General features: G+C 44.1%; 1 protein-coding gene across 1 annotated transcript in view; it reads left to right on the forward strand.

The window, feature by feature from the left end:
* The window catches only part of FMN2 (formin 2), a 350,878-nt gene that overhangs the window by 29,109 nt on the left and 295,730 nt on the right, over window positions 1-26,039 (forward strand). The window contains exon 2 of the mRNA XM_068983086.1: window positions 4,902-5,068. Within this exon, the coding sequence (XP_068839187.1) occupies window positions 4,902-5,068 (167 nt within the window). The remainder of the gene's footprint in view (window positions 1-4,901; window positions 5,069-26,039) is intronic.

Here is a 26,039-nt window from a genome sequence, read left to right on the forward strand (position 1 = left end):
AGTGGACCTTTAGGTTGCTTCTATGTCTTGGCTATTGTAAATAGTGCTGCTGTGAACATAGGAGTGCATATATCATTCTGAACCATTTTTCTGGATATATGCCTAGCTGTGGAATTGCTGAGTCATATGGTAGTTCTTTTTTAGTTTTTGAGAAACCTCCATACTGTTTTTCATTGTGGCTGCATCAATTTACATTCCCACTAACAGTGTATGAAGGTTCCCTTTTCTCCATATCTTCAACACTTTGATGTTTGTAGACTTTCTCATGATATAGCTAGTATTTCTGATGTGAAAGGAAACGAAGAAATAGGACAGTAGTTGGTAGTAGGGAATGATGTGGGGTCAGGGAGACTTTAAAAAAATTAATGTATTTGAGATTCTGGAAATGTCTGGTCAAGAAGGGCATGTTCATGATTCAGAGAGAAGGAACAGTTAAAGAGTGAAGTTTCATGCACGCAGCAAGGAATTCGATTCAGGACACAAAGGGAAGAACTTGCTTTTGTCTGGAGCAGGGTGTCCACCGTGAAGAGGAGGCAGAAGGAGGTACAGGGGTGGTTATTCCAAGTATACACAGTCCCAGATTCTTCCATGTTCTCAGTAAATAAAACTTTGTAAAAACTTTGAGAAGTTCATCATCTCACTGGAAAGAGTGGTTTGAGGGAAGCTACTGGAAGCTGAGTTGAGAATGCAGAGCAGGGTTGAGCCTTACGGAGGTTTATAGTTAAGATGGTAAAGTGAGAACAGGTAGCACATGTGTCTTACATGGTGTTGAGGTGCTGAGGCATAGGCAGGGGACGGGGCACAGCCAGGCTGATGTGACAGGGAGAGAAGGACTGGGGTGCTGGTATGTGAAGGCTTGGCTGTGGTGGTGGAGTCTAGACTGACCTGGTGAGCAGGGGAGTGACCTCGCATGTGACCGTGACTGACTCAGGGCCCATGTAGGGGATAGAGGTTTATAGGAGATTGCAGAACCAGAGCCAGAAGGTCACGGTTGGGGATTAGATATCCATGTATTGATTCTATGGTGATCAAACATGAATTGGTGATTTTGTGTCAGGCCTTCCTTGAAGTTTTGGGGAAACGTGTTGAATAGACACAGGCATCTGTTGGAATGGAGCTGACATTCCATGAGGAGGAATGGTCTGAGACGTGAGTTTAGGGCCCAAGTGCTCTCTGAAGGATGGAGAGGATCTTGGGAAAGGGTGGTAGGTGCTGTTTTATTATTTTTAAAAATCTTATTATAGTTGATTTATAACATTGTGTTAATTTCTGATGTGTGTGCATGCGTGCTAAGTTGCTTCAGTTGTGTCCAACTCTTTGCGACCCTATGGACTGTAGCCCACCAGGCTCCTCTGTCCAAGGGATTCTCCAGGCAAGAATATTAGAGTGGGTTGCCATGCCCTCCTCCAGGGGATTTTCCTGACCCAGGAATCCAACTGGTGTCTCTTGCATCTTCTGCATTGGCAGGTGGGTTCTTTACCACTAGTACCGCCTGGGAAGCCCAGTTTCTGATGTACATCCAAGTAATTCAGTTATTTATATACACACACACACACATTTTTTTCAGTATTCTGTTCCATTGTGATTTATCACAGAATGTTGAACACAGTTCCCTGTGCTCTATAGTAGGACTTTGTTGCTTATCCATTTGCTATATAGTAGTTTGCAACTGCTCATCCTAACATCCCAATCCTTCTCTCATCCACCTTGGGTGAGCTGGTTTTGGAAGGGCGGTCAGGAAGGTCTCTGGGTGGAGGTGACAGTTGAGCAGAAACATGGATAAAGTGAGAGAGGGTGGCAGACATCCTGGCAGAGCGCTTTGGTGCAGAAGCCCCAGGGAGGGCTCTTAGGTGCTGGAGGGGGAGGTGGTAGGTGAGCTGGGGGTGGGGTGGGAAAGACAGGAGGACACAGAGGTGGGATGTTTTTCAGTCATGGCTTCAGCCCAAGGGTGACAGGGGGCCCTGAGGGCTGAGTGAGCTCATACCTGGGCCTGGTGCAAGCAGTCAAGCTCCCAGTGATGGACAAGACATTTCTGTGGGGGTGCAGGAGGCACGGGAGGCAGGGCTCAAGGTCACGGGTGAGTTATCTTCCTAAGTGCTGGTGACAGTGATAGTAGGAGTTGAGGTGGAGACCTGGGTGGCGAGGGATGAGGTGAAGGACTTAGTAGGGGAGAGAAGGACCAGGAGTGGATGCAGAAGGAAGAGCAAGGAGAGTTTCAAGGGAGCAGAGGGTTTTGAAGGAGTGAGGTCATTTCAGAATTGCTTGTGGGATCAAGAACCCCCTCTCCCACTCCTTGTCCCTGAGGTGTGTGGGATTTGACATAAATGTCTCCATCTGAGAGGCTTGTGAGAGGAAGCCTCCAGGGCACCTGGGCTGTTGTGAACACAGGACTCCAACCCCAGGGAGAGTCTGACACAGAGAGAGCTGGAGAGCTGGAGGTGGGGTCCCAGGGTGCTGTGGCATGATAGCCTTCAGCGCAGGCTGCTGCCCAGGGCTGGAAGCTGCAGCTGAGATGCTCAGGTTGAAGGGTGTTTGCTCCTCAAGGCACGAAGCTCTGGTGCTGTGCTTCCCTCTTTCCCATACTGCTCCCCAACCACTTAAAAAATATATATATATATTGTTTGGCTGTGCTGGGTCTTCATGGCTGCATAGAGGCTTTCTCTAGTTGCATGAGCAGGGGCCTACTCTGTTGTCTTCTCACTGGTGGCGTCTCTTATTGTGGAGACAGGCTTTAGGATGCACGAGCTTATGTAGTTTCAGCTGGTGGACTCGGTAGTTGCGATGCACGGGCTTAGTTGCTTTGCAGCATGTGGAATCCTCGTGGACCAGGGATTGAACCCATGTTTTCTGCATTGCCAGATGGATTCTTAACCATTGGACCACTAGGGAAGCCCTCTCCCCACTTTTGATAATTTTCTGACTTGATGCACACACACACATTTTTTTCACTCTTGGACATACACATACAAACGCAAGACCTGGTCTCCCTTGTTTTCTTTCATATACAAGATTGAGTTATAGGAAAGAGTTAATTAGTCTTCTGACCATTTGCAGACCTACTGTAAGATGTATTTATAAAATGGGTTTATTGTAATAGTAATCAATCACTTGAGAACTGAGGAATATGGTTTCCTAAGTGTGGATCCAGTGAGGTGCAGACAAATTTAAGTTCTATAGGGAAAAAGCTTTCTATTTCACCTCAGAAAATGTCCTGGGAGACCTGCAGATGTTCTCTACTGACCTACAGGAATGGAGAAAACAGAGCCTCTTCTGCCCTGCTCTGTTATTCTGTGTATCAGAAGTAGATCTTGACTCTTTAGTTTTTGTTTTACAAACAGAAATAGGAAGAGACACAAAAATTGCGTGGCTACTGTCCTGCAGAGCTGAGTGTGTATACGTTTGAAATTTAGATGTGACTGATACGTAGAGTTGGGCCTGGCTTTCACAGACCCAAGCTGAAAATGCTTTTTACATTTTAAAAGTTTTTCAAAATAAAACCCAACCAAGGAAGAACATAAGCAAAGGCTTTCCATAGCCCTTAAAGCCTAAACTATTTACTTTTTGGTTATTTGCAGAGAGTTTGCTAACCATGGTCTAGACTGATAATTCATTTCCAGTTCCGACCATGATGTGAATGAGTCTTTGTCAAAGTATCGTTGCATTGTATTCATTCATAAATCCTAAAAGTATTCACTGATGCTTCTTATGTGCAAGTGGCCAGGTTTGCAGGATGTCTGCCTGCTGTCAGAGAGGTTATGTTTTAGTAAGGGAGGCAGCAGAGAAGGTGATGGCACCTCACTCCAGTACTCTTGCCTGGAGAATCCCAGGGACAGGGGAGCCTGGTGGGCTGCCATCTATGGGGTCGCACAGAGATGGATACGACTGAAGTGACTTAGCAGCAGCAGCAAGGGAGGCAGACATTAAACAAATAATTGCACAAATAATTAACTAAAATAATTAATGACAGAGGAGCTTTGAAGGTTGCCAAACCTAAATTTGAAGGTTGAACCGGCTCATAGAGGAGGGGCAGGAGCAGGGGAGGAACTGAGCAACAGCTGGTGGCCCGGAAGGAGACTTCCTGTTCCTTTCACCATAGTCAGTCAGCATGAAGCCAGCGGGATTCTTTCTGAAGGATAGTAAGTTAGAGAGTGAATTGTGTTGGGACAGATGAGGGACTGGGCCTGTGCGTCTTGGCTCTGGGTGACCAGTGACATGCAGACTCCTGGATCCCCCTCCCCAGAGTCCTGCTCTCCCTATGGCCAAGACCCAGAGCCCTGGGCCCAGTGGGCGCAGACACTGCTGGTGTCTCCTCTCTGTGTGCTTCTCTTCTCTAGTCTCTTCTAGGAAACTAACAAAGGCCTGACATGTGGACCTATCCTAGAGTGATGTTTCTGAGGTGCATGTGAGGAAATGTTGCATTTCTGTCACTTCAGGGTGATGTTTTCTGCTGGCCAGCCCTCTCCGCTTCCAGGGGCTGGTGCCTGTCTCCCTCTCATCCCCTTCCCTGGCCCCCGCCCACCGTCGCCATAGAAGACTGTGAATATCAGCCACTGACATTTCTTAGCTCAAATGGGGGCTCCTGGCTGCCTCCTCAGAGAGCCTTTGGCAACGTAAGGAGGATTTCCAAGGAAACCCCAAAGCCTGCAGCTTCTTCACATGGCAGAAGATGGAGGGCCCATCGCGTGGCCTCTTTGTCTTGGGGGTTAGGAGGTGTTTGGGGATGGGAGAGAGACCCGGAAGCGACCTTCCCCGTGTGGTACTTGGGCCGCCCACAGAGTCCCCTCTGCGCATGGCGAAGCCTGGGCAATGGCGTCGCCCCAGCCGTGTTTCCGCCTCTCTTCAGGGAGTCTGAGCTGGGGACCTGCCAGTGCTCCTGCCTAACGACCGTGTCTCACCTGCAGGGAGAACTCTGCTGGAGAAGCTGTTCAGCCAGCAGGAGAACGGGCCTCCAGAAGAAGCAGAGAAGTTCTGCTCGCGGATCATCGCCATGGGGCTCCTCCTTCCTTTCAGCGACTGCTTCCGGGAACCGTGCGGGCAGAACGCCCAGTCCAGCTCAGTTCCGTTTGATGTAAGTAGGAGAGTTCACAGGACTCGCTGGCTGAGAGGCAGCTGCAGTGGCAACTGCGGCTCTGATGTGTGTCTGCCCTTCGCCCCACATTCATGCGATGCAGGCCTCCCTGCCCCTGCCCCACGACAGCTTAACAAGTCTGTTTCCTTTCTGACGAGGTTCTTAAGTATATTTGCCAAACTTCCTTTTCTTAACACATGGCCACTCTCAGCAGTTTTCTAGCCTGTTTTAACCAGTGATGGGTTCTGAGTGGCTCTGAGTCAGTGCTTCTGACTTTACTGGTCATGGATGTACCTTCAGAATCAGCTCCGAGGCTGGAAGCTTTGTTCCCAGAGGCGGCAGGTTTCTGAGGGCCTTGCAGCGCTATTCCCATGTGTTCATAGCTCATCTGTGTACTGGCTGTTGACACAAAGCAGTCCTGTCTGCTTTCTCCCCGGCTCCCACTCACCAAGAGGGTTAATTCTGCAGAACAATCATTCCCAGCTGTTTCATAATTCATAACAAATGACAGCATAGCTGGGTTATTGCTTTCAAGCCAGAGTATTGCTCATCTTCCTCAGGTATGTGGTACGTGTGTGACCTTGGGGGCTGTGTTGAGTGGGCATCTAAACTCAGATATGTGAGAACTCCCACACAGGATTCTCTCATGAGGAAAGTGGAGAATCTCGGCTCCCTGTGTGGAGCATGGAGTTTGTGCCATAGAGGAGTGGGTCTCATCCATGTGGGCTGCTTATGTCTGTGCCCTGCTTCTGATTGCATCCCTGTCTCCTCTGCATGTGTGTACCACTGAACAAGGGTGCCTTAGTGAGGAGTGCAGAGAGATACTGGAAATGAGCCCTGGTTGAGATCAAGAAGAGAGAGTAAATCCCAATATGTCCATATGCATCTGCTTTTTTTTTTTTCCCCCTTGCTATCCGTTACCCATCACAACTGTGGTCTCCCTTCAGTTTTAGGAAAATGAACCACATAAAATATTGTGAAATCTTTTTCATACTTCCCATGTGAAAGAAGATTCCCTGGGATGTACTGTGATTTGTGAGGCTTTCTTAAGATTGACTGGTCTATCCATCCATCCATCATCTATCATCTATCTCTGTATCTACCATGTCTATATCAATCTGTATCTATCACTTATTATCTCTATCTATCCATTCATCCATCCACCCATCTGTCTGTCTGTATGTCCATTCATGACATGGCAGCTAACCATTGCTCAGTATATCTTTTTCTTGTGTGAGAAGAATTGGATAACTAAAAACTTTTCCTCCGTTTCCCTTTTTGAGAGCTGTGTGTTATTACAGGGATAGAACCTGGAGACTGTTGTGGCCTAAAAGTTTTAGTGAGCTGTGTTCTAGGAGATATATCAGTTTGCAACTACAAATGAAAATAAATATGGACAAAGGCCAATACTAATCACTCCTCTAACACTTGCTTTTTGATTAAAACTATTCCCAAGTTGACTGCATTTACTTCCCTTAAAGCTCAGAAAGAAAGTCTGTTGTTTAGTTGCTCAGTCATGTCTGACTCTTTGCAACCCCATGAACAGTAGCCCACAGGCTCTTCTGTCCATGGGATTCTCTAGGCAAGAACACTGGAGCGGGTTGCCATTTCCTTCTCCAGGGGAAATAAAGTCTATCAGTCAATTAATGTGGAATTGAAATAAACTGAAAAGAGTAATCCTATTTCTCCTTTTTTAAAAAATCACTGAACTAGCAGTTTCTTGCTTCCCACCTCCCTCTATTCTTGTGTTAGGGAGCCTAGTAACCCCTCCCAGCCTGGTCATTGGAGGGCGGCTGGGTATGGCATAGAGAGTGAAAAGCAAAATAAATGCAGCCCCTTACTATGGTATGAAGTAATTTCCTTAGAGTGGGGAATTTCTTTCCCCAACTTTGTGTGGTTGCATTTGCTGACTTTATTTGCTGGCTTTCTGCTACCTCTCCATCCCTGCCCTCCGTGCCCCCTCCCCCAAGTCAAACCTAACTCGAAACAAGAAACGTTATTTCATATATTTAAATGGCGTGTCAGCAACAGAAGTGTGCACTCACTGTATGCACAATCGCGGTTTTTCTTCAAAGCCTGGAAGAGGAATCAATATAAACAGGTCTTAGTAGAGGAAGGGGAAAGAATGCACTTTCTGTGGGGAGAGGAGTTTCTGATAATTAGCCTCTCTGCTGGCTTCCAGCTGGGAAGATTCTCTGCTGTTGGGAGATTTTCTAACCAGCAGTTCTCTTGAGGACAGTTGCCCTTTGAGACAGACCAGCCTGTGGGTATAAGCTCGCGAGGGCCCTCTTCCCATCCCCACCTTTGCTTCCTTCCCTGAGAGCACTCTCGCCCCCCATCTCCATCCATACAGATCCCAGCACAGGGCTTCCATCTGGATCTGGAGAGCATCCTCATGCAGTTTATGGACTGACCTACCTCAGTCAGCCCTCTTGGTTTAGTCCCATGTTATTTTATACATTTTTAGGGCCTAATATTTTGCTTTAGAAATGGTACAGAAATTAGGAAAGGAAAGGATTTCACATTCTCCCTTACGTTTTCACTGGGTTAAAATTTCAAGAATACTGAAAGGCAAAGGTCTTTGAGTGATAATGTTCATTCATTCACAAATGTTTACTGAATGCTTTCTACATGCCAGGCAGTGTTCTAGGCTCCAGAGAGAGATTAGTGAGCCAGGTCCTGTTCTCCTGAATTACACTCTTCACAGTGGGCTGAGACAATTAAAACACAAACGCAAACACAGGTGAAAGTGTAGATAATGAATTCATGTCAGACTCTGATAAGTGCGGTGAAGGAAGTCAACCAGGGGAATATGGTCAGTGATGGGGGTGCAGTAGGGAGAGTGTAGAGGGGGTCCTCATGTGTAATGTCTGGAATGCTGAGGAGAGGTTGGAAGGAAGGTCCTCCCAGGAGCCCAGTAGCAAGTGCAAAGGCCCTGAGAGGAATGTGGGCATGGCATGAGGGCCTGCATAGCCACTGTTTCTGGACACAAGGTCAGAAGGGACTATTGAGCCAGGACTTTTGAGGTCTTGAAAGTAATAGAAGGAAAATGTGTGTGTGTGTGTGTTTAAAATTCATTAATTAAATTTAATTGGAGGCTAATTACTTTAAAGTATTGTGGTGGTTTTTGCCATACACTGACATGAATCAGCCACAGGTGTACATGTGTCCCCCATCCCAAACCCTCCCTCCCACCTCCCTCCCCACCCCATCCCTCAGGGTTGTCCCAGTGCACCAGCTTTGAATGCCATGTTTCATGCATCGAACTTGGATTGGTCATCTATTTCACATATGGTAATATATATGTTTCAATGCTATTCTCTCAAATCACCGCACCATCTCCTTCTCCCACATAGTCCAAAAGTCTGTTCTTTGCATCTGTGACTCTTTTGCTGTCTCACATATAGGGTCATCATTACCATTTTTCTAAATTCTGTATATATGTGTTAATATACTGTATTGGTGTTTTCTTTCTGACTTACTTCACTCTGTATAATAGGCTCCTGTTTCATACACCTCATTAGAACTGATTCAAATGTATTCTTTTTAATGACTGAGTAATACTCCATTGTGTATATGTACCACAGCTTCCTTATCCATTCACCTGCTGATGGACATCTAGGTTGCTTCCATGTCCTAGCTATTGTAAACAGTGCTGCGATGAACATTGGGGTACACATGTTTATTTCAATTCTGGTTTCCTTGGTGTATATGCCCAGCAGTGGGATTTCTGGGTCATATGGCAGATCTATTTTCAGTTTGTTAAGGAATCGTCACACTGTTCTCCATAGTGGCTGTACTAGTTTGCATTCCCACCAACAGTGCAAGAGGCTTCCCTTTTCTTTACACCCTCTCGAGCATTTATTGTTTATAGACTTTTTGATAGCAGCCATTCTGACTGGTGTGAGAGGGTACCTCATTGTGGTTTTGATTTGCATTTTTCTGATAATAAGTGATGTTGAGCATCTTTTCATGTGTTTGTTAGCCATCTGTATGTCTTCTTTGGAAAAATGTCTGTTTAGTTCTTTGGCCCATTTTTTGATTGGGTCGTTTATGTTTCTGGTATTGAGCTGCATGAGCTGTTTGTATATTTTTGAGATTAATTCTCTGTCAGTTGCTTTGTTTGCTATTTTTTCTCCCACTCTATGAGGCCACCATCACCCTAATACCAAAACCAAACAAAGATGCCACAAAAAAGAAAACTGGCCAATATCACTGATGAGCATATATGCAAAAATCCTCAACAAAATTCTAGCAAACAGAATCTAACAACATATTAAAAAGATTATACATCATGAGAAAGTGAGCTTTATCCCAGGGATGCAAGGATTCCTCAATATTTGCAAATCAATTGATGTGATACACCACATTAACAAATTGAAGGATAAAAACCATATGATTATCTCGATGGCACAGAAAGCCTTTGACAAAATTCAACACCCAGTTATGATAAAAAAAACTCTCCAGAAAGCAGGCATAGAAGGAACATACCTCAGCAAAATAAAAGCCATGTATGATAAACTCACAGCAAACATTATCCTCAGTGGCAAAAAATTGAAAGCATTTCCCCTAAAGTCAGAAGCAAAACAAGGGTGTTGAATAGTAGTGGTGAGAGTGGGCACCCTTATCTTGTTCCTGACTTTAGGGGAAATGGTTTCAATTTTTCACCATTGAGGATAATATTTGCTGTGGGTTTATCAAATACGGCTTTTATTATGTTGAGGTTGGATAAGACTCTTGAGAGACCCTTGGGCTGCAAGGAGATCCAACCAGTCCATTCTGAAGGAGATCAGCCCTGGGATTTCTTTGGAAGGAATGATGCTAAAGCTGAAGCTCCAGTACTTTGGCCACCTCATACGAAGAGTTGACTCATTGGAAAAGACTCTGATGCTTGGAGGGATTGGGGGCAGGAGGAAAAGGGGACAACAGAGGATGAGATGGCTGGATGGTATCACTGACTCGATGGACGTGAGTCTGAGAGAACTCCAGGAGTTGGTGATGGACAGGGAGGCCTGGCGTGCTGCGATTCATGGGGTTGCAAAGAGTCAGACATGACTGAGCAACTGAAGTGGACTGAACTGATGTTCCTTCTATGCCTGCTTTCTGGAGGGTTTTTTTTTTTTCATAAATGGACGTTGAATTTTGTCAAAGGCTTTCTCTGCATCTATTGAGGTAATCATATGGTTTTTATCTTTCAATTTTTTAATGTGATGTATCACATTGACTGATTTGTGGATACTGAAGAATCCTTGCATCCCTGGGATAAAGCCCACTTGGTCATGAGGCATGATCTTTTTAATATGTTGTTGGATTCTGTTTGCTAGAATTTTGTTGAGGATTTTTGCATGTATGTTCATTAGTGATATTGGCCTGTAGTTTTCTGTTTTTTGTGGCATCTTTGTCTGGTTTTGGTATTAGGGTGATGATGGCCTCATAGAATGAGTTTGGCAGTTTACCTTCCTCTGCAATTTTCTGGAGGAGTTTGAGTAGGATAGGTGTTAGCTCTTCTCTAAATTTTTGGTAGAATTCACCTGTGAAGCCATCTGGTCCTGGGCTTTTTTGTTGGAAGATTTTTGATTACAGTTTTGATTTCTAAACTTGTGATGAGTCTGTAAAGATTTTCTATTTCTTCCTGGTTCAGTTTTGGAAGGTTATTCTTTTCTAAGAATTTGTCCATTTGTTCCAAGTTGTCTAATTTTTTGGCATATAGTTGCTGATAGTCGTCTCTTATCATCCTTTGTATTTCTGTGCTGTCTGTTGTGATCTCTCCATTTTCGTTTCTAATTTTGTTTGTTTGATTTTTCTCCTTTTGTTTCTTGATGAGTCTGGCTAATGGTTTGTCTATTTTATCTATCTTCTCAAAGAACCAGCTGTTAGTTTTGTTGAGTTTTGCCATAGTCTCCATTGTTTCTTTTTCATTTATTTCTGCTCTAATTTTTATCATTTCTTTCCTTCTACTAACCCTGGGGTTCTTAATTTCTTCTTTTTCTAGTTGCTTTAGATGTGAAGTTAGGTTATTTATTTGATTTTTCTCTTGTTTCCTGAGGTAAGTTTGTATTGCTATGAACCTTCCCCTTAGCACTGCTTTTACTGAACCCCACAGGTTTTAGGTTGTTGTGTTTTCATTTTCATTCATGTCTATGCATATTTTGATTTCTTCTGTGATTTGTTGGTTATTCAGAAGCATGTTGTTTAGCCTCCATATGTTTGCATTTTTAATGTTTTTTTTTCCAGTATTGACATCTAATCTTATTGCATTGTGATCAGAAAAGATGCTTGAAATGATTTCAATTTTTTTGAATTTACCAAGGCTAGATTTATGGCCCAGGATGTGATCTGTCCTGGAGAATGTTCCGTGTGCACTTGAGAAAAAGGTGAAATTCATTGTTTTGGGGTGAAATGTCCTATAGATATCAATTAGGTCTAACCAGTCCATTGTATCATTTAAAGTTTGTGTTTCCTTGTTACTTTTCTGTTTAGTTGATCTATGTATAGGTGTGAGTGGGGTATTAAAGTCTCCCACTATTATTGTGTTGCTGTTAATTTCCCCTTTCATTCTTGTTAGCATTTATCTTACATATTGCAGTGCTCCTATGTTGGGTGCATATATAATTGTTATATTTTCTTCTTGGATTGATCCTTTGATCATTATGTAGTGTCCTTCTTTGTCTCTTTTCATGGATTTTATTTCAAAGTCTATTTTATCTGATATGAGCATTGCTACTCCTCTCCTCTTTTGGTCTCCATTTGCATGAAATATCTTTTTCCAGCCCTTCACTTTCAGTCTGTATGTGTCCCTTGGCTTGAGGTTGGTGTCTTGTAGACAGCATATACAGGGGTCTTGTTTTTGTATCCATTCAGCCAGTCATTGTCTTTTTTGGGGGTATTCAACCCATTTACATTTAAGGTAATTATTGATAAGTATGATCCCATTGCCATTAACTTTGTTGTTTGGGTTCCAGTTTATAAACCTTTTATGTGTTTCCTGTCTAGAGAAGATCCTTTAGCATTTGCTGAGCTGGTTTGGTGGTGCTGAATCCTCCCAGCTTTTGCTTGTCTGTGAAGCCTTTGATTTCTCTTTCGCATTTGAATGAGCTCCTTGCTGGGTACAGTAATCTGGGTTGTAGGTTTTTTGTCTTTCATCACCTTAAGTATGTCCTGCCATTCCCTTCTGGCCTGAGGAGTTTCTATTGAACGATCAGCTGTTATCCTTATGGGGATCCCCTTGTGTGTTATTTGTTGTTTTTCCCTTGCTGCTTTTAATATTTGTTCTTTGTGTTTGATCTTTGTTAATTTGATTAATATGTGTCTTGTGGTGTTTTGCCTTGGATTTATCCTGTTTGGGACTCTCTAGATTTCTTGGATTTGGGTGAATATTTCCTTCCCCATTTTAGGGAAGTTTTCAACTATTATATCCTCTCGTATTTTCTCATGGCCTTTCTTTTTTCTTCTTCTTCTGGGACTCCTATGATTCAAATATTGGGGCATTTAACATTGTCACAGAGGTCTCTGAGGTTGTCCTCATTTCTTTTAATTCTTTCTTTTTTCCTCTCTGCTTTGTTTATTTCCACCATTCTATCTTCCATCTCACTTATCCTTTCTTCTGCCTCAGCTGTTCTACTGTTGTTTCCCTCCAGAGTTCTTTTAATCTCAGTTATTGCATTTTTCACTATTGATTGACTCTATTTCTTCTAGGTCCTTGTTAAACATTTCTTGTGTCTTCTCAGTCCTTGTCTCTAGTCTATTTATCTGTAACTCCATTTTGTTTTCAAGATTTTGGATAATCTTTACTATCATTATTCTGAATTCTTTTTCAGGTAGACTCCCTATGTCCTCCTCTTTTGATTGGTTTGGTGGGAATTTATCATGTTCCTTTACCTGCTGAATATTTCTCTGCCTTTTCATTTTGTTTAGATTGCTGTGTTTGGGGTGACCTTTCTGTAGGCTGGAAATTTGTTGTTCCTTTTTATTGTGGAGGTTGCTCCCTGTGGGTGGGGTTGGACTAGTGGCTTGTCAAGGTTTCTTGATTAGGGAAGCTTGTATCTGTATTCTGGTCGGTGAAGCTGGATCTCTTCTCTCTGGAGTACAATGAAGTGTCCAATAGTGAGTTTTGGGGTGTCTATGGGTTTGGCATGACTTTGGGAAGCCTGTATTTTAATGTTCAGGGCTGTGTTTGTACGTTGTTGGAGAATTAGCATGGTATGTCTTGCTCTGGAACTTGTTGGCTCTTGAGTGGAGCTTGGTTTCAGTGTAGGTATGGAGGCTTTTTGGTGAGCTCTTGTCGATTAATGTTCATGGAATCAGGAGTTTCCTGGTGTTCTCAAGTTTTGGATTTAAGCCTCCTGCCTCTGGCTTTCAGTCTTATTCTTACAGTAGCCTCAACACTTTTCCATCCATACAGTACAAATGATAAAACATCTGGGTTAATGGTGAAAAGATTCTCTACAGTGAAGGACACCCAGAGAGGTCACAGAGTTACATGGAGAAGAGAAGAGGGAGGAGGGAGATAGAGGTGACCAGGAGGAGAAGAGGGGGTGTCAAAAGAGGAGAGACCGATGTAGCCAGTAATCAGTTCCCTAAGTGTTCTCCACAGCCCAGAACACCTAGAGAGATTCACAGAGTGAAGTAGAGAAGAGAAGGAGGAGGGAGGAGATCGAGGTGACCAGGGGGAGAAGAGGGAGAGTCAAGAGGAGAGAGCAATCAAGCCAGTAATCACACCCCTAAGAGAAAATGGATGCTGAAGATTAGATTCTTAAAGGTACAAAATTGATGACAAATACCAAAAAGCAAAGATTAAAAATCTAGAGTAGAGGTTACACTCTCAAAAATATAACATTAAAAATACAAAACAAAATTAGTAAAAACTATAAAATATATATATGAAATTTGCTTTAAAATAGGGTCTTTTTTTTGAAAGGTAGTAGGTTATAAAAATGAAAATTAAAGGACTAATAAAGAACTTAAAAATTAAAAAAAGTGATAAAAATATATCCAGGAATGTCTCTGGAGCTGTTGTGGGCAGTGTGGGGGTCAGTTCAGTTTCAGATAGTTCCTTGTTCCACCTTGAGAAGACTCAAGGTCTACAGGCCCCTTCCAAAGCTTAGTCAATAGTAACTACAGGATTTTAATCTGTTGCACCTGTCACTTCCAGAGTGGTTCCCTCTTCTTTGTTTATTTTGGCTTCCTCTCTTTCCAAGTCTCCTCAGCGTCTGCTTTCCGCCCTGACACAAGGGGGCGAATATGGTCATTTAGTTATGTTTACTAGTTCAGCTGTGTTGTGGGGAGGGAGGAACACAGTAAACAAATATCGCTGGCATGTGTGGGGAGTGCTCGTAGCGCATGGACCACACTGGGTCTGCCTAGCTCATGGCGGCATGTGCTTTCTCGGTCTACACTGCTCAGGTTTCAGGTTGCTCAGCAGGGGCACTGTCCAAAGTGGACACTGTGTTTTGTGCACTACCCAGGTCTGAGCTGCTCAGGTTCAGGTTCTCGGGTACTCCACAGGAGCACAGACTCGGTTGGACGTGCGTTTTGTGCCCTTCCCTGGTCCGAGAAGCTCACCAGGTGCGTGGCGCACACACTGTCCCAGGTGGGTCATGCATCTTAATCACCTCCCCAGTCCCAGCTGCTCGGGAGCACTGTCTCAGCTGTGCTGTGTGGCTCTGGATGTCAACCATCCAGGATCCCAGGAAGACTTGGTTAGCATCTGGGAGCCTGCTCACAGTTTGGTGAAGGATGCTGGTCTCTGGGGCTGAGATTGGAGTAGCCCCTTGCCTTCTGGCTCTGGCTGTCACCCGCCTGCCTCTCTGCCTTCTGCGGCAGGGGAGGGGCCTGTATGCAGCCGGCCAGCTCTCCTTTGGTATTCGCTCAATCGTTTGTTCTTTGAGAGGGCCAGGCTGTGCATTAGGTTAGAGCCTTTTGTGGGAGAGTTCTTTGTTTTTTCTCTCCCTGGATACCCCACAATTTGGGTTGTTAGTTCCCTCAGATTGTCCTCAGGGAATTCAGGCCCGGTCCTTACCCTAATCATGCAACCTGCGCCTCCCTGTCCAGCCCCCAATCACTGGTGGCCAACATGAGCATCTGAGCTACTTCTCTGCTGGGAGTTGCAGTTAGGTGCATATTCTGTGGGTTTTTTTTTTTTTTTCTTTTTCTGCGGGTTATGTTGCCCTCTGAGATTCCAAAACTCCCCACAGACCTGCCAGTGAGAGGGTTTCCTGCTGTTTTGAAACTTCTCCTCCTTCACAGCTCCCTCCCCAGAGCGGGTCTCCATCCCTAACTCTTTTGTCTCTCTTTTTGTCTTTTATATTTTGTTATGCTGCTAAGTCACTTCAATCGTGTCCGACTCTGTGCAACCCCATAGACAGCAGCCCACCAGGCTCCCCCGTTCCTGGGATTCTCCAGGCAAGAATACTGGAGTGGGTTGCCATTTCCTTCTCCAATGCATGAAAGTGAAAAGTGAAAGTGAAGTTGCTCACGGACTGCAGCCTACCAGGCTCCTCCATCCATGGGATTTTCCAGTCAAGAGTACTGGAGTGGGGTGCCACTGCCTTCTCCGATACCTCCTTTCAAAGAGAATGGGCTGCCTTTCTGGGTGCCTGGTGTCCTCCACTAACATTCAGAAGTTGCTTTGTGGAAGTCGCTCAGCATTCAAATGATCTTTTGATGAATTTGTGGGGGAGAAAGTGGTCTCCCTGTCCTACTCCTCCGCCATCTTGGTTTTTAAACGTTTGTATTTACCACAGGATTGACTGTGGCTATAACCTCCGTGTTTGTAGTCATGGTTCAGTATGAAGGAGAAGGGTTTTAATACATGTTTTGAAAATTATTTATCTCGACTCCATCATTTTAAAGAACACTCTGTCACTTCTATTTTCATTCTTACAATTTATTGTAATTTGTCCCCGGTTACTTTAGTGAGTGGTTGAACTATGACTAGTTCTTGTAGGAATCAGTATCTTAACTTCTGTTCATCTGAATTGAAGCACATATGTTTCGAGGTTATTTTATTTTTTCGACCTGGTGTTTAGTAAATTTGTGCTACTTTTTGTGTGTTATATTTTAGAAGGCAAAACAGTCGATTCCCTCACCCCCTCAACCCTCCAACTATGCTTAATTCGAGAGTATTGTATAAGTAGCAATGGCACTGATGTTACTACCCCATCTCAGCATTCTGAGTTTAGAAGAGATGCTGCCAGGATGTCTATAGATTTCGCAATAATCCCCAGACATGAAGCTCATTGAGGTTTAGAAAAATCAACTTTTCAAAGCTCATTTGTGCCAGTTACACTTTTGAAGTCAATGACATACTGTCTTGTCTGTAGTTTGTTTTTGCTCATTTAAGGATCTTGCTGTATCAGGGCCTGTTTTACTTTGACAACTGGTGCTTCTTCTCACTCCTTGGGCAAACAGTGTGGGTGATGCAGAATTGGTTGCAAATGTTTGTTGATGGCCTTTAATTAAAACGGATGACTTAGCCCAGCCTTTTTGTCATGGTTTTCTTCGCTTTCTTGTGGATTTGCCCTGAGTAGTAATCAGTTCTGTGGACATGACTCGCATTTCTGTGGCCTCCTTTTTGAGTCTTGAGAGCCAGGAGGAGTGTAGAACCTGAGGACCCAGAGGACAGCAGCCAACCAGGGACTGAGAGGGATTTTCCCCCAGGTTTGTCGTGCACAAAGTTGTTTCTCTCTGACTCTTTGTGACCCCATGGACTTTAGCCCACCAGGCTCCTCTGTCCTTGGGATTCTCCAGGCAAGAATATTGGAGTGGGTTGCCATATCCTCCTCCAGGGGATCTTCCTGACCCAGGGATCAAACTAATGCCTTTTATGTCCACCTGCATTGGCAGGGGAGTTCTTTACCATTAGCACCTCCTAGGAAGCCCCCAGATTTGTACTAGCCTTTGGAAATCTGAAAGGTGATTTATTTCCTTTCTATTATCTTTATTGTCGAGCTGAGGGGTTGGCCAGATGGAAGGCCTTAGTAAGTGCTTTACAGCCTCTGTCACTGAACCCAGCTACACCGTTGTCATGTGGGCACCACAGACAATATGCAGGGAATGGGTTTGGCTGTTATTTCTTAATAAGACTTCATTTCCAAACACTGGCTGCAGTTAGCTGGCCCCAGATCTATACTTAGGTAATACATAAAAGGTAAACTTATTTTGAAAAGTCAGTTTGACTTTTCTTTCCTTCTCGAACCATATGTGGTCATCAGCCAGTCATAAAATACTGTTATATAATAAAAAACTGAATTACTTTCCTGAAAAATGCAGACCCTCTCCCTATGCTGTGTGCTCACTGTCCAAGGGGCTGCCAAGTGGGCATGTACAGTGGTGTGGTGTTTTATGGGGGACAGAGAATTGAGTGGTCAGTGTGAGGGGCAGGGCTGGGAGAGGCATCTGTAAAGAGTATGGTTGGTACCCAGAGCAGTTGATGGAGTCTTCTGGTAGATGGATTTAGAAATTGGAACTCAATTCTGAGAGCAGTGGGGGACCACTGGAGGGTTTTAGGCAGAGGAGAAAGCATTCCAGGTGTTTGTGGAGTCTTGATCTAGGGTTGTTCTGTGGGTCTGACTTGGAGGCTGGAAGATTCTGAGGAAGATGGTGTGGGAATCCAAGAGTGTGGAGGTGCTGTCCTTAGCTATGGAAGCAGTGCTGGGGATGATGAAGGGGCAGATGATACTGGTAGACTAGCGGTGCTCAAATGTGAGCAGGCATTGGAATCACCTGGAGGACTTGTGAGCATAACTGTTGTTCAGTTTAGGTTGTACGGAATTTGAGGATAATATCCTGAAAGATACGCAAAAGTAATTGATTATTTGTGCCTGGGGGTCAGGAGACAGAGCCTAGGGGGAGAGAGATGGAGTCTTTGATTGCTCAGATGATCCCTGACGCTGTTAGGCATTGAAGAGTGCCCACAGGATGAGAATCCAGCAGGGCCTGACATGCAGATGAACGTCTTTGCAGTGGGCAGGGGAAAGCTGCATGGGACAGGTGAAGAGCAGTTAGAGAAGTGGGGCAGAAAGACAGATAAAAGACAGTTGGAGGAGTAAGTGATACCAAACAATGCTAAGAGGTCAAGGAAGAGGGAGATTGAAAAGTAGTCATTGAATTTGCCAAAGTTATTGTCAGTAACCTTGCAGATGTAGAGAGCAGCCTGGGTTGGATGTATGTGCATTTTTTGATGGGGGACGCCGGCCAGGTCTCCGCATGCTGAAGCTGGATGAAGGGTCAGGGCGAGCTGGGGACGCAGGAAGGGGTCAGCGCAGGAGTGTGATGAGCACCAGAGGGTTATGACACCTCAGGGTTGTTATGACAGGGGAAGGAGAAATACCTTAAAAAAAAAAAAGCTTTGACGTGTTTAGAGCATGTGCAGATGCTGACAGGAGGGACCCTATAGAGAAGGAGAATTGATGGATAGTGTGTGGTCCTCAGAGTGTCAGAGGGATAGGATGTGTAGCTCAGCTCAGGGTTGGCCTCGGAAACGAGTAGCAACACGTGTGTGTGAAGAGAGACCAGGAAAGGGGGATGCAGTGCAGGTGGGCTTTCTTTGTCGGTAGCTCACGGGAAGGTGAGGGAGTGCTGGCAGCATCCGTGTTTGCTGTGTGTTAGGAGACTTTGACCTCTGCACTGAGTGAGTAGGGGTGTGTAAGGCCAAATGTTTGAAAATAGTGTGGGAATGTTTCATGTGGATGCACAGGACCATCACTGAGGACTAGCGGGAGGAAAAGGGGTGCTTCTGGAGGCTGGTGGGGGTACAGGGTGGAGATAATGTTGACCCCGCCCCAGCACTGGGTGCAGCAAAGGCGGAACAGTGCAACCTCTCTGGCTAGTGCTTTGCTGGATGGTGATACATCTGAAGGGCAGTGAGGATGGGAGTTGGGAGTGGAGTTGACAGGTGAGGTCACTCGAGCTCAGAAAGGAGGAGTGACTTACCTGCGGCTGCAGTACTTTGGACAGCCAGAAATCAGTCTCCCGACAGTCAGGTCAGTTGCTTTTCTCCACACCACCCTGCCTTCATGAGAAGAAAAACTTCTGACTGAAACAGATTCTCAATTTCCCTGTGTTCTTGGTGGTTAGTAGTCCCAGCACATTCATTAATGAGGTTGGGCATGAGTGTTTTCTTTAACAAAGTAATCCTGTGACTTCTGGGAATGTTCTGTGAAGAATCTTGGACATTTTTAAAGCTGTTTGAGAAAGATGCTGGGGATCCTTGTAGTAAATACTAGGGATTCAAAGATCGAAGACAGCCTAGGAAGAGGGGAGCAAGTATTAGTAGCCTGAGAAATCTGTGTAAGCAATAAGGACCCCAAGATGTATTTTAAATACTGCCCTCAGAGGAGGACTTTAAAAATGAGAATTTTTCCATGATGTTTCATATAAAAATGTTGGTGTCACTGGTTCACTTGGAACAATCACCTGGAAGAAGGTCAGTTTTGATCAGAGACTGAAGGGATGGGCTAAGGGTGCTGCTCAGAAATGTGTTGGCATGTCCGGATACCCATAAGGTTAGAGAGACCACACTTGAGCCTGCAGGTAGGAGTAAGGTGCTTGGGTGTCATCACCATTGTTTTCAAAGGCCAAACTTCTTGAGGCACCAGATGGTCCATATTGAAGGTCTTACTGATCCTGTAAGGGGTATGAGAATAGGCTAGCCTTGAAAACAAAGTCAAAATATAACTGAAATTAGGGATTGGTGTGAATGGGATCTGAAAATGGCCTCATTTTGTAGTAAATATTGGTAGTATGTCGTCTGTATATCTATTGAAGGTGGATGGGGAAGAGGACAGTTAGACACATGGAGTCCTCAGGTCACAGGACACAGTGGAGAAAACCTTTCTTTCTAGTTTCCTATTACAAATGCAGCCAATATTTACTAAAAAGGGAGGGGAGCTTTAGATTCCAAATGGAAAGCAGCAGAAGCCAAGGCAAGATCTGAGGAGAAATCCTGCATGACTTAACTTAGATGCTAGTCTTAACGCTTTGCAAACAGGAGCTGTTCGGGAGACAAGCTCTGTGATTCCTGCACCTAGTGGCAGAGGGTCTTTGAGGGGCCCTGTTGGTGCATCCAACACCCTTCTGCCCAGGTGTCAGTTACAGAACTGAAATACAGTGGTCTTCGTATGCTGACTGATTTCACAGTATTTGGGAAAAGTGTGGGCTGAAGTTTGCTATCTAATAAAACAAAATCCTCACAGAGGATATATTGACTTGATTTAAAAATCTGCCGGTTTATTGGGTGCTCATTTAATAGTGTAATTTCAGTTGGCAACTGCAATGGGCACGTCCTTTAAAGCAGTATCATGGGAATTCCCTGGTGGTCCAGTGGCTAGGACTCTGCTTCCACTGCAGGGGGCCTGGGTTTGATCCCTGGTTAGGGAACTAAGATCCCACAGGCAGCACAGCATGGCCAAAAAAAGAATTGTATCATGACAAAGCAGAAGTTTGAGACTCGCTGTGGGTACTAGCAGTGAGGGCCTACAGGTGGGTGATGCTTTCCTCAGTGTGAGCAGGAAAGCGTGGGAGGGATGATTAGTCAGTCAGTTCAGTCACTCAGTAGTGTCGATTAGGTCCATGGCAAATGCAGGTTGAGTGAGTTTACATGGTCTGGTTGGTTGCCCCAGTCCAGGCGTTAGGAATGAGGAGATTCAGGGAACTGGGACTTACTTCTTGCTCTTGATGCCATGAGACACATCCTGCAGATGAGCTGGGGCTTTGAGGATCGTGATAACAAAACTAAGTTGTTTCCATACTTCAGTACGTCTCTGTTTTGCAGAATAAATAAATAAGCACACCAGCAGCAGTTAAGGGAGAAACGGAAAATGGTCTCAGGTTCCCTATCTTCGTCATCAGGGAGCTTTTTACCATTTTTTTAAAAAGTGTTTATTTTCACAGTGCCTCCCCCAAAGTAGACCTTGCCCAAAAAGGGAAAGTGGAAGTATTAGTCACTTAGTCGTGTCTGATTCTTTGTGACCCATGGACTGTAGCCCGCCAAGCTCCTCTGTCCATGGTATTCTCCAGGCAAAAATACTGGAGTGGGTTGTTACTCCCTTCTCCAGGGGATCTTCCCTAGGGATCAAACCCTTGTTTCCTTGGTTGCAGGCAGATTCTTTACCATCTGAGCCACCAAGTAGGCCTCAATGAATTACATTTTTATAGCAACATCATTAACAGCAAAAACCTATGAAAAGCAGCCAGCATGTTGAAGGGCCAAGCACTCTGCTCAGTGTTTAACAGGGATCACTTAAATTGATTAATTTAAACCATTTGTTTATTTAATCCTACTTCCATTTTATGATGTGAAAACTGAAACTTAGCGTCACTTGGTAAGTCACATAGTTTTGTGAGCAGCAGGTGGAATCCAGACCCAGCAAAGCTGACTCCACATCTTGTGCCTCGTCTTCACCTCCCACAGCTGACCTGTTGCCAAAGCTGTTGATTCAGAGACGCTGATGCCCCTCAGACAGGCGGAGGGCAAAGGCCTCCAACCCCTGCCCCTTCCGCAGTAGAGCCTCCTCCCGTAAGTTGTGGGTGGCCATCAGCCTGCAGCCATGGTTCTCTCTGTGGAGCACGTGGTTCTGAAGTGTTTACTACTGAACAGAATCCATGTGTAAGTGGACCCACACCATTCCGACCCAAGTTGTTCAAGGGTCAGCTTTCTCTCTAGAAACTCGGGCCTTGTTTCTCTTCCTTGTCATCTCTCTGGTGCAGCTCACTTAAGCCTCTTACTTGGCTTCCATGGTCCCCCTCTGCCCCTCAGCTCCTTCCCCACAGATGAACGATCCTGTCACACCTGCGGAAGCTGCTCACCCTCACCTGAGGTGACCCCAGAGCCCTCACTCACACTTACAGGGTCCCTTAAGTGACCTCCTGGCTCAGCTGTCGCCTCATCTGCTACTCCTCGAGGCCACATTACTATGCTGCCCAGAGAGCTTCCTAAGATTCTAACCTGGCCCCTGCTCTTGGAAAGTTCGATTAGCTGGGCCTGAGGTTGACTTCTGGAGATAGGGGTTTTGATCAGCCAGCTTTGGGACGGCCTTGCTCTACGAAATGTGTTCTGTGAAAATTAGTTGCTGCTTCAAGCTGCTTTTTGCCTTTTTTTCTTTAACTCCAAGGAGGTCCTACCTTTGAATTCTCATGAGGTTGAGCTCAGCTAATGAGAGCTTCTGGGCTAACACAAACCTAATGACCCAGGCTCTTTCCCAGATGGCTCATTAAGGCTTTGGTTCACTTTCTGTGTATGACTGAGAAACTGCTCAGCTGAGAGAGATGAAGCTGGTCTCCAGGTGGTTGATGGAATCTTCAGTGTAGCTAATGCCACCTCTAATTCCTAACAGGAACTTTCTCTGTTCAATTCTTTCATTGTTCTTGTTTGAAAAAAGTTGAGATGTAAAATGCAGATATTCAGACCTGGAAGTGTAGCTCTGAATAAATCCTTATCTTTAACAAAAAAGATGATTAAATTTAATCTTATTTAGTATTTACTGTGGCCCAAGGCCTAATTCCAATTTTCCTTCCTTCATATATTTATAGCATGTTCTTCTGAATTTTACTTTTGAAACATAAGGGTTTGTGGAACATTGAAGTTACAGAATATGAAGATTGAGAATAAAATAATTATTTGTGAGTTTGTCAAAATTTCAAACAATCCTGGAGAGAAAAATTTTAAACCTTTTCAGTAATCTTATCTACAGGGTATGTATTCTAGATTAAGAAGGCAAAACCAATACAGTATTATAAAGTAAAATAAAAAAAATAAAAAAGTTATGTAATGCATGCACAGATATAAAGTTGTTTTTTACAGATTAATTTATATATATGTATTTATCTCTACTATTATCACATACTCAGTATTTCTGGGGGCTTCCCAGGTGGCAAAGTGGTACAGAATTCACCTGCCAATGCAGGAGATGGAAGAGACGTGGCTCTAATCCCTGGGTCAGAAAGATCCCCTAGAGTAGGAAATGGCAACCTGCTCCAGTACTCTTGCCTGGAAAATTCCATGGATGGAGGAGCCTTGTGGGCTATAGTTCATGGGGTTGCAAAGAGACACACTGAGTGACTGAGCATGCACACACACACAATATTTCTGATTTGATTTGTAAGCTATTTAATTATTCCACATAAATGTGTATGCATAGAATTCAGCAAGGTATAAGGTATTATAAATGTTAGATTCTTCTACATCTTTGTTCTGTTAAGGCCAAGCATTTCTAATGCATTTATTCTATTGTGGTGTTGATATTTATTCCCCTATTTGTGCGGAAGAGAAATTAGGTTGCAAGTCTTCTTGGCAAGTCTCAATGCTAGGTAAATATAGCAACTGAGTTGCTAAATTCCAGTTGAAAATAGAATTCAGCTTCATTTTGAAAGCTCCTTCCCATTCATCCACAGCCATCTAAGTATCATATGTTTAGCTCTGCCCTCTTCTGGTGATTTTAAATTATGGAAGGAAATTGCCAGAACAGAATTGCAGGAAATGGCAGCCTGCTCCAGCATTCTTGCCTGGAAAATCCCATGGACGGAGGAGCCTGGTAGGCTACAGTCCACGGGATCACAGACAGTTGGACACGACTTTCACTTTCACTTCAACAACACAAGGGTGAGGGCTACCCTGTGAGCAGTCGACAAGCTGCCTATAGTTATAGTGAGCTCAGTGTCTGCAGTTACACCAGCTGGTCTAGCTGCAGTACTGACTGTTGAGAAAATCCCTGTGTAAGTGCACCCCTGCAGTTCAAACTCTTGTTGTTTCAACAGTCAGCAGTACTTTACAAATTTGCAGTGGCTGCAAATTTTAAAATTTTGGCACCACAAAATACATTGGTTGGAAAATTAATTGTAATAGTTTTAACTTTTAAATGTAAAATAAAAATCATTTAAATTAAAGAGAAAATCATTTAAATTAGAAACAGAAGCTGCTTTCTACATTGCTTAAGAAAAGTGTCATTGTAGTTTTGTTTCTCCAAGTACTGATGATGAAAACAAATACAGAATAGTTCAGGGTGCAGTCATATTAGGGAAAATAATCCAGTAGTTTGAATGATGATGTTGATGAAATCAAAGGATTTTTTTGTACTCTTCTGACTGAGCACTTTCTCAGTTCATGCTCAGGATAAGTCCCTTCAGTTGAATTTTCAGTTAAAATACACCTTCCTTTTTAGAGACAACAGTTTTTATTACATTGAATTTGCTAAGCAGTATATCTTCTTTAGCTAAAGGATTAACTTGTGTTGAAATATTCTTTCACTTTTAAGGCTTTGTACAAAATTTTGTGAAGGAGCTTGTATTAAGACATAAAGATCATGGATGCTTCTGGATATGGTGGGCTACAAATCAGATGTAGTGAACACAGAGTGGTTAACCTCTTCAGTACCCAGCAGTAAGTGGCCAGTGATCAGACAAGACATTAGGCCATCCCATGGTCTCCTCAGATATGAGCAAAAAGTGGTGTCTGAGCATGAGGAGAGTTTCACAAGGTAAGACCAAACAAACACCATTAAAGCACCTGCTGCTCAGAATCTTGTTGGATCATAACTTTAACTGACATCACACTGACATTTAATTAATAATTTGAGATTGAAATCCAGCTAAAGAGCACTGACTAGGGGGTGAAAACTGACTTTGTTTCTAAACTCTCTTTCTAGTTGTGTTACCTCACTGGTACAATGAAGTCCTGCAAATCAGAGTAATGTTTGTGGAATCCTTACTTTGCCAAGAATTTTACACATCATTTGATCTTATAACACCTTCTAACTCCCTCGGAGCGATTATTGCCTATTTTAGAGAGAAGGAAGCCTGGGCATTGCAATTAGCAGAAGATGGTCCCCATCTAAGTCTGTTGCACTCTGAAGTGCGTCCTCTTGACTACTGTGTCTGTTGTGCAGAGGCCATTGAGTGTTTTAGAGTCTTCAAAGTCTATGGACACAAATATATTAGCATCTCACAAGTTTGAAGTTGAAGTGAAAGTTGCTCAGTTGTGTCCAATTCTTTGCAACCCCATAGACTATACAGTCCATGGGATTCTCCAAGCCAGGAGCGGGTAGCTTTTCCCTTCTCCAGGGGATCTTCCCAACCCAGGGATCGAACCCAGTTTTCCTGCATTGCAGGTGGATTCTTTACCAGCTGAGCCAGAAGGAAAGACCAAGAATACTGGAATGAGTAGCCTATCCCTTCTCCAGCAGATCTTTCTGACCCAGGAACCAGGGTTTCCTGCATTGCAGACAGATTCTTAACCAACTGAACTATGAGGGAAGCCCATACACCTCACAAGTATGGTCTAAGGCGAATGCGCAGGTTCTAACAGAACCCTTCCTATGTTAACAACTTGGTCTTTATTATTATTACTTTAAAAATGTTATTCATTTATTTATTTTTGTTTGTGCCGGGTCTTTGCTTTGTGAGGGCTTTTTATTTCTAATTGTGGCAAGTGGGGGCTTCTCTCTAGTTGTGGTGTGTGAGCTTCTCATTGTAGTGGCTTCTTTTGTTGCAGAGCAAGAGCTTTTGAACTTGCAGGCTTCAGTAGAGCTTGGGCTCAGGAGTTGTGGCACATGGGCTTAGTTGCCCCACAGCATGTGGAATCTTCTCGGACCAGGGATTGAACCTGTGTCCCCTGAAGGCAGATTCTTAACCACTGGACCACCAGGGAAGTCCAAATCCATGGTCTTTAGAAATGGCTGCTCAGGGCCTCTCTTTTGTGTAACTGTGTTTGCAGTCTGGAGAGTAGCTTATCTCAGAAATCGTGACCATAGCTGTGGCCATAGTGGCAGCTCTGACCACTAATCAGCCCATCAGTCTCTCTGGAAGCACCATTCTGGCACCTTGTCTGTAAGAAGCAGAGCTTGTCATGGATTTTTACCTGGCTTCCCAATGACTGCAGGTGGTTGGTGACACATTTTAAGGCTGAGTCTCTAATTTAGCTTCTGTTTCTGTGAAAGAGACTCAACAAAACTCACCTTCTGCTAATAACTTTGAGAAA

This window comes from Capricornis sumatraensis, chromosome 10 (genome assembly GCF_032405125.1).
Source record: "Capricornis sumatraensis isolate serow.1 chromosome 10, serow.2, whole genome shotgun sequence".
NCBI classification, from domain to species: domain Eukaryota; kingdom Metazoa; phylum Chordata; class Mammalia; order Artiodactyla; family Bovidae; genus Capricornis; species Capricornis sumatraensis.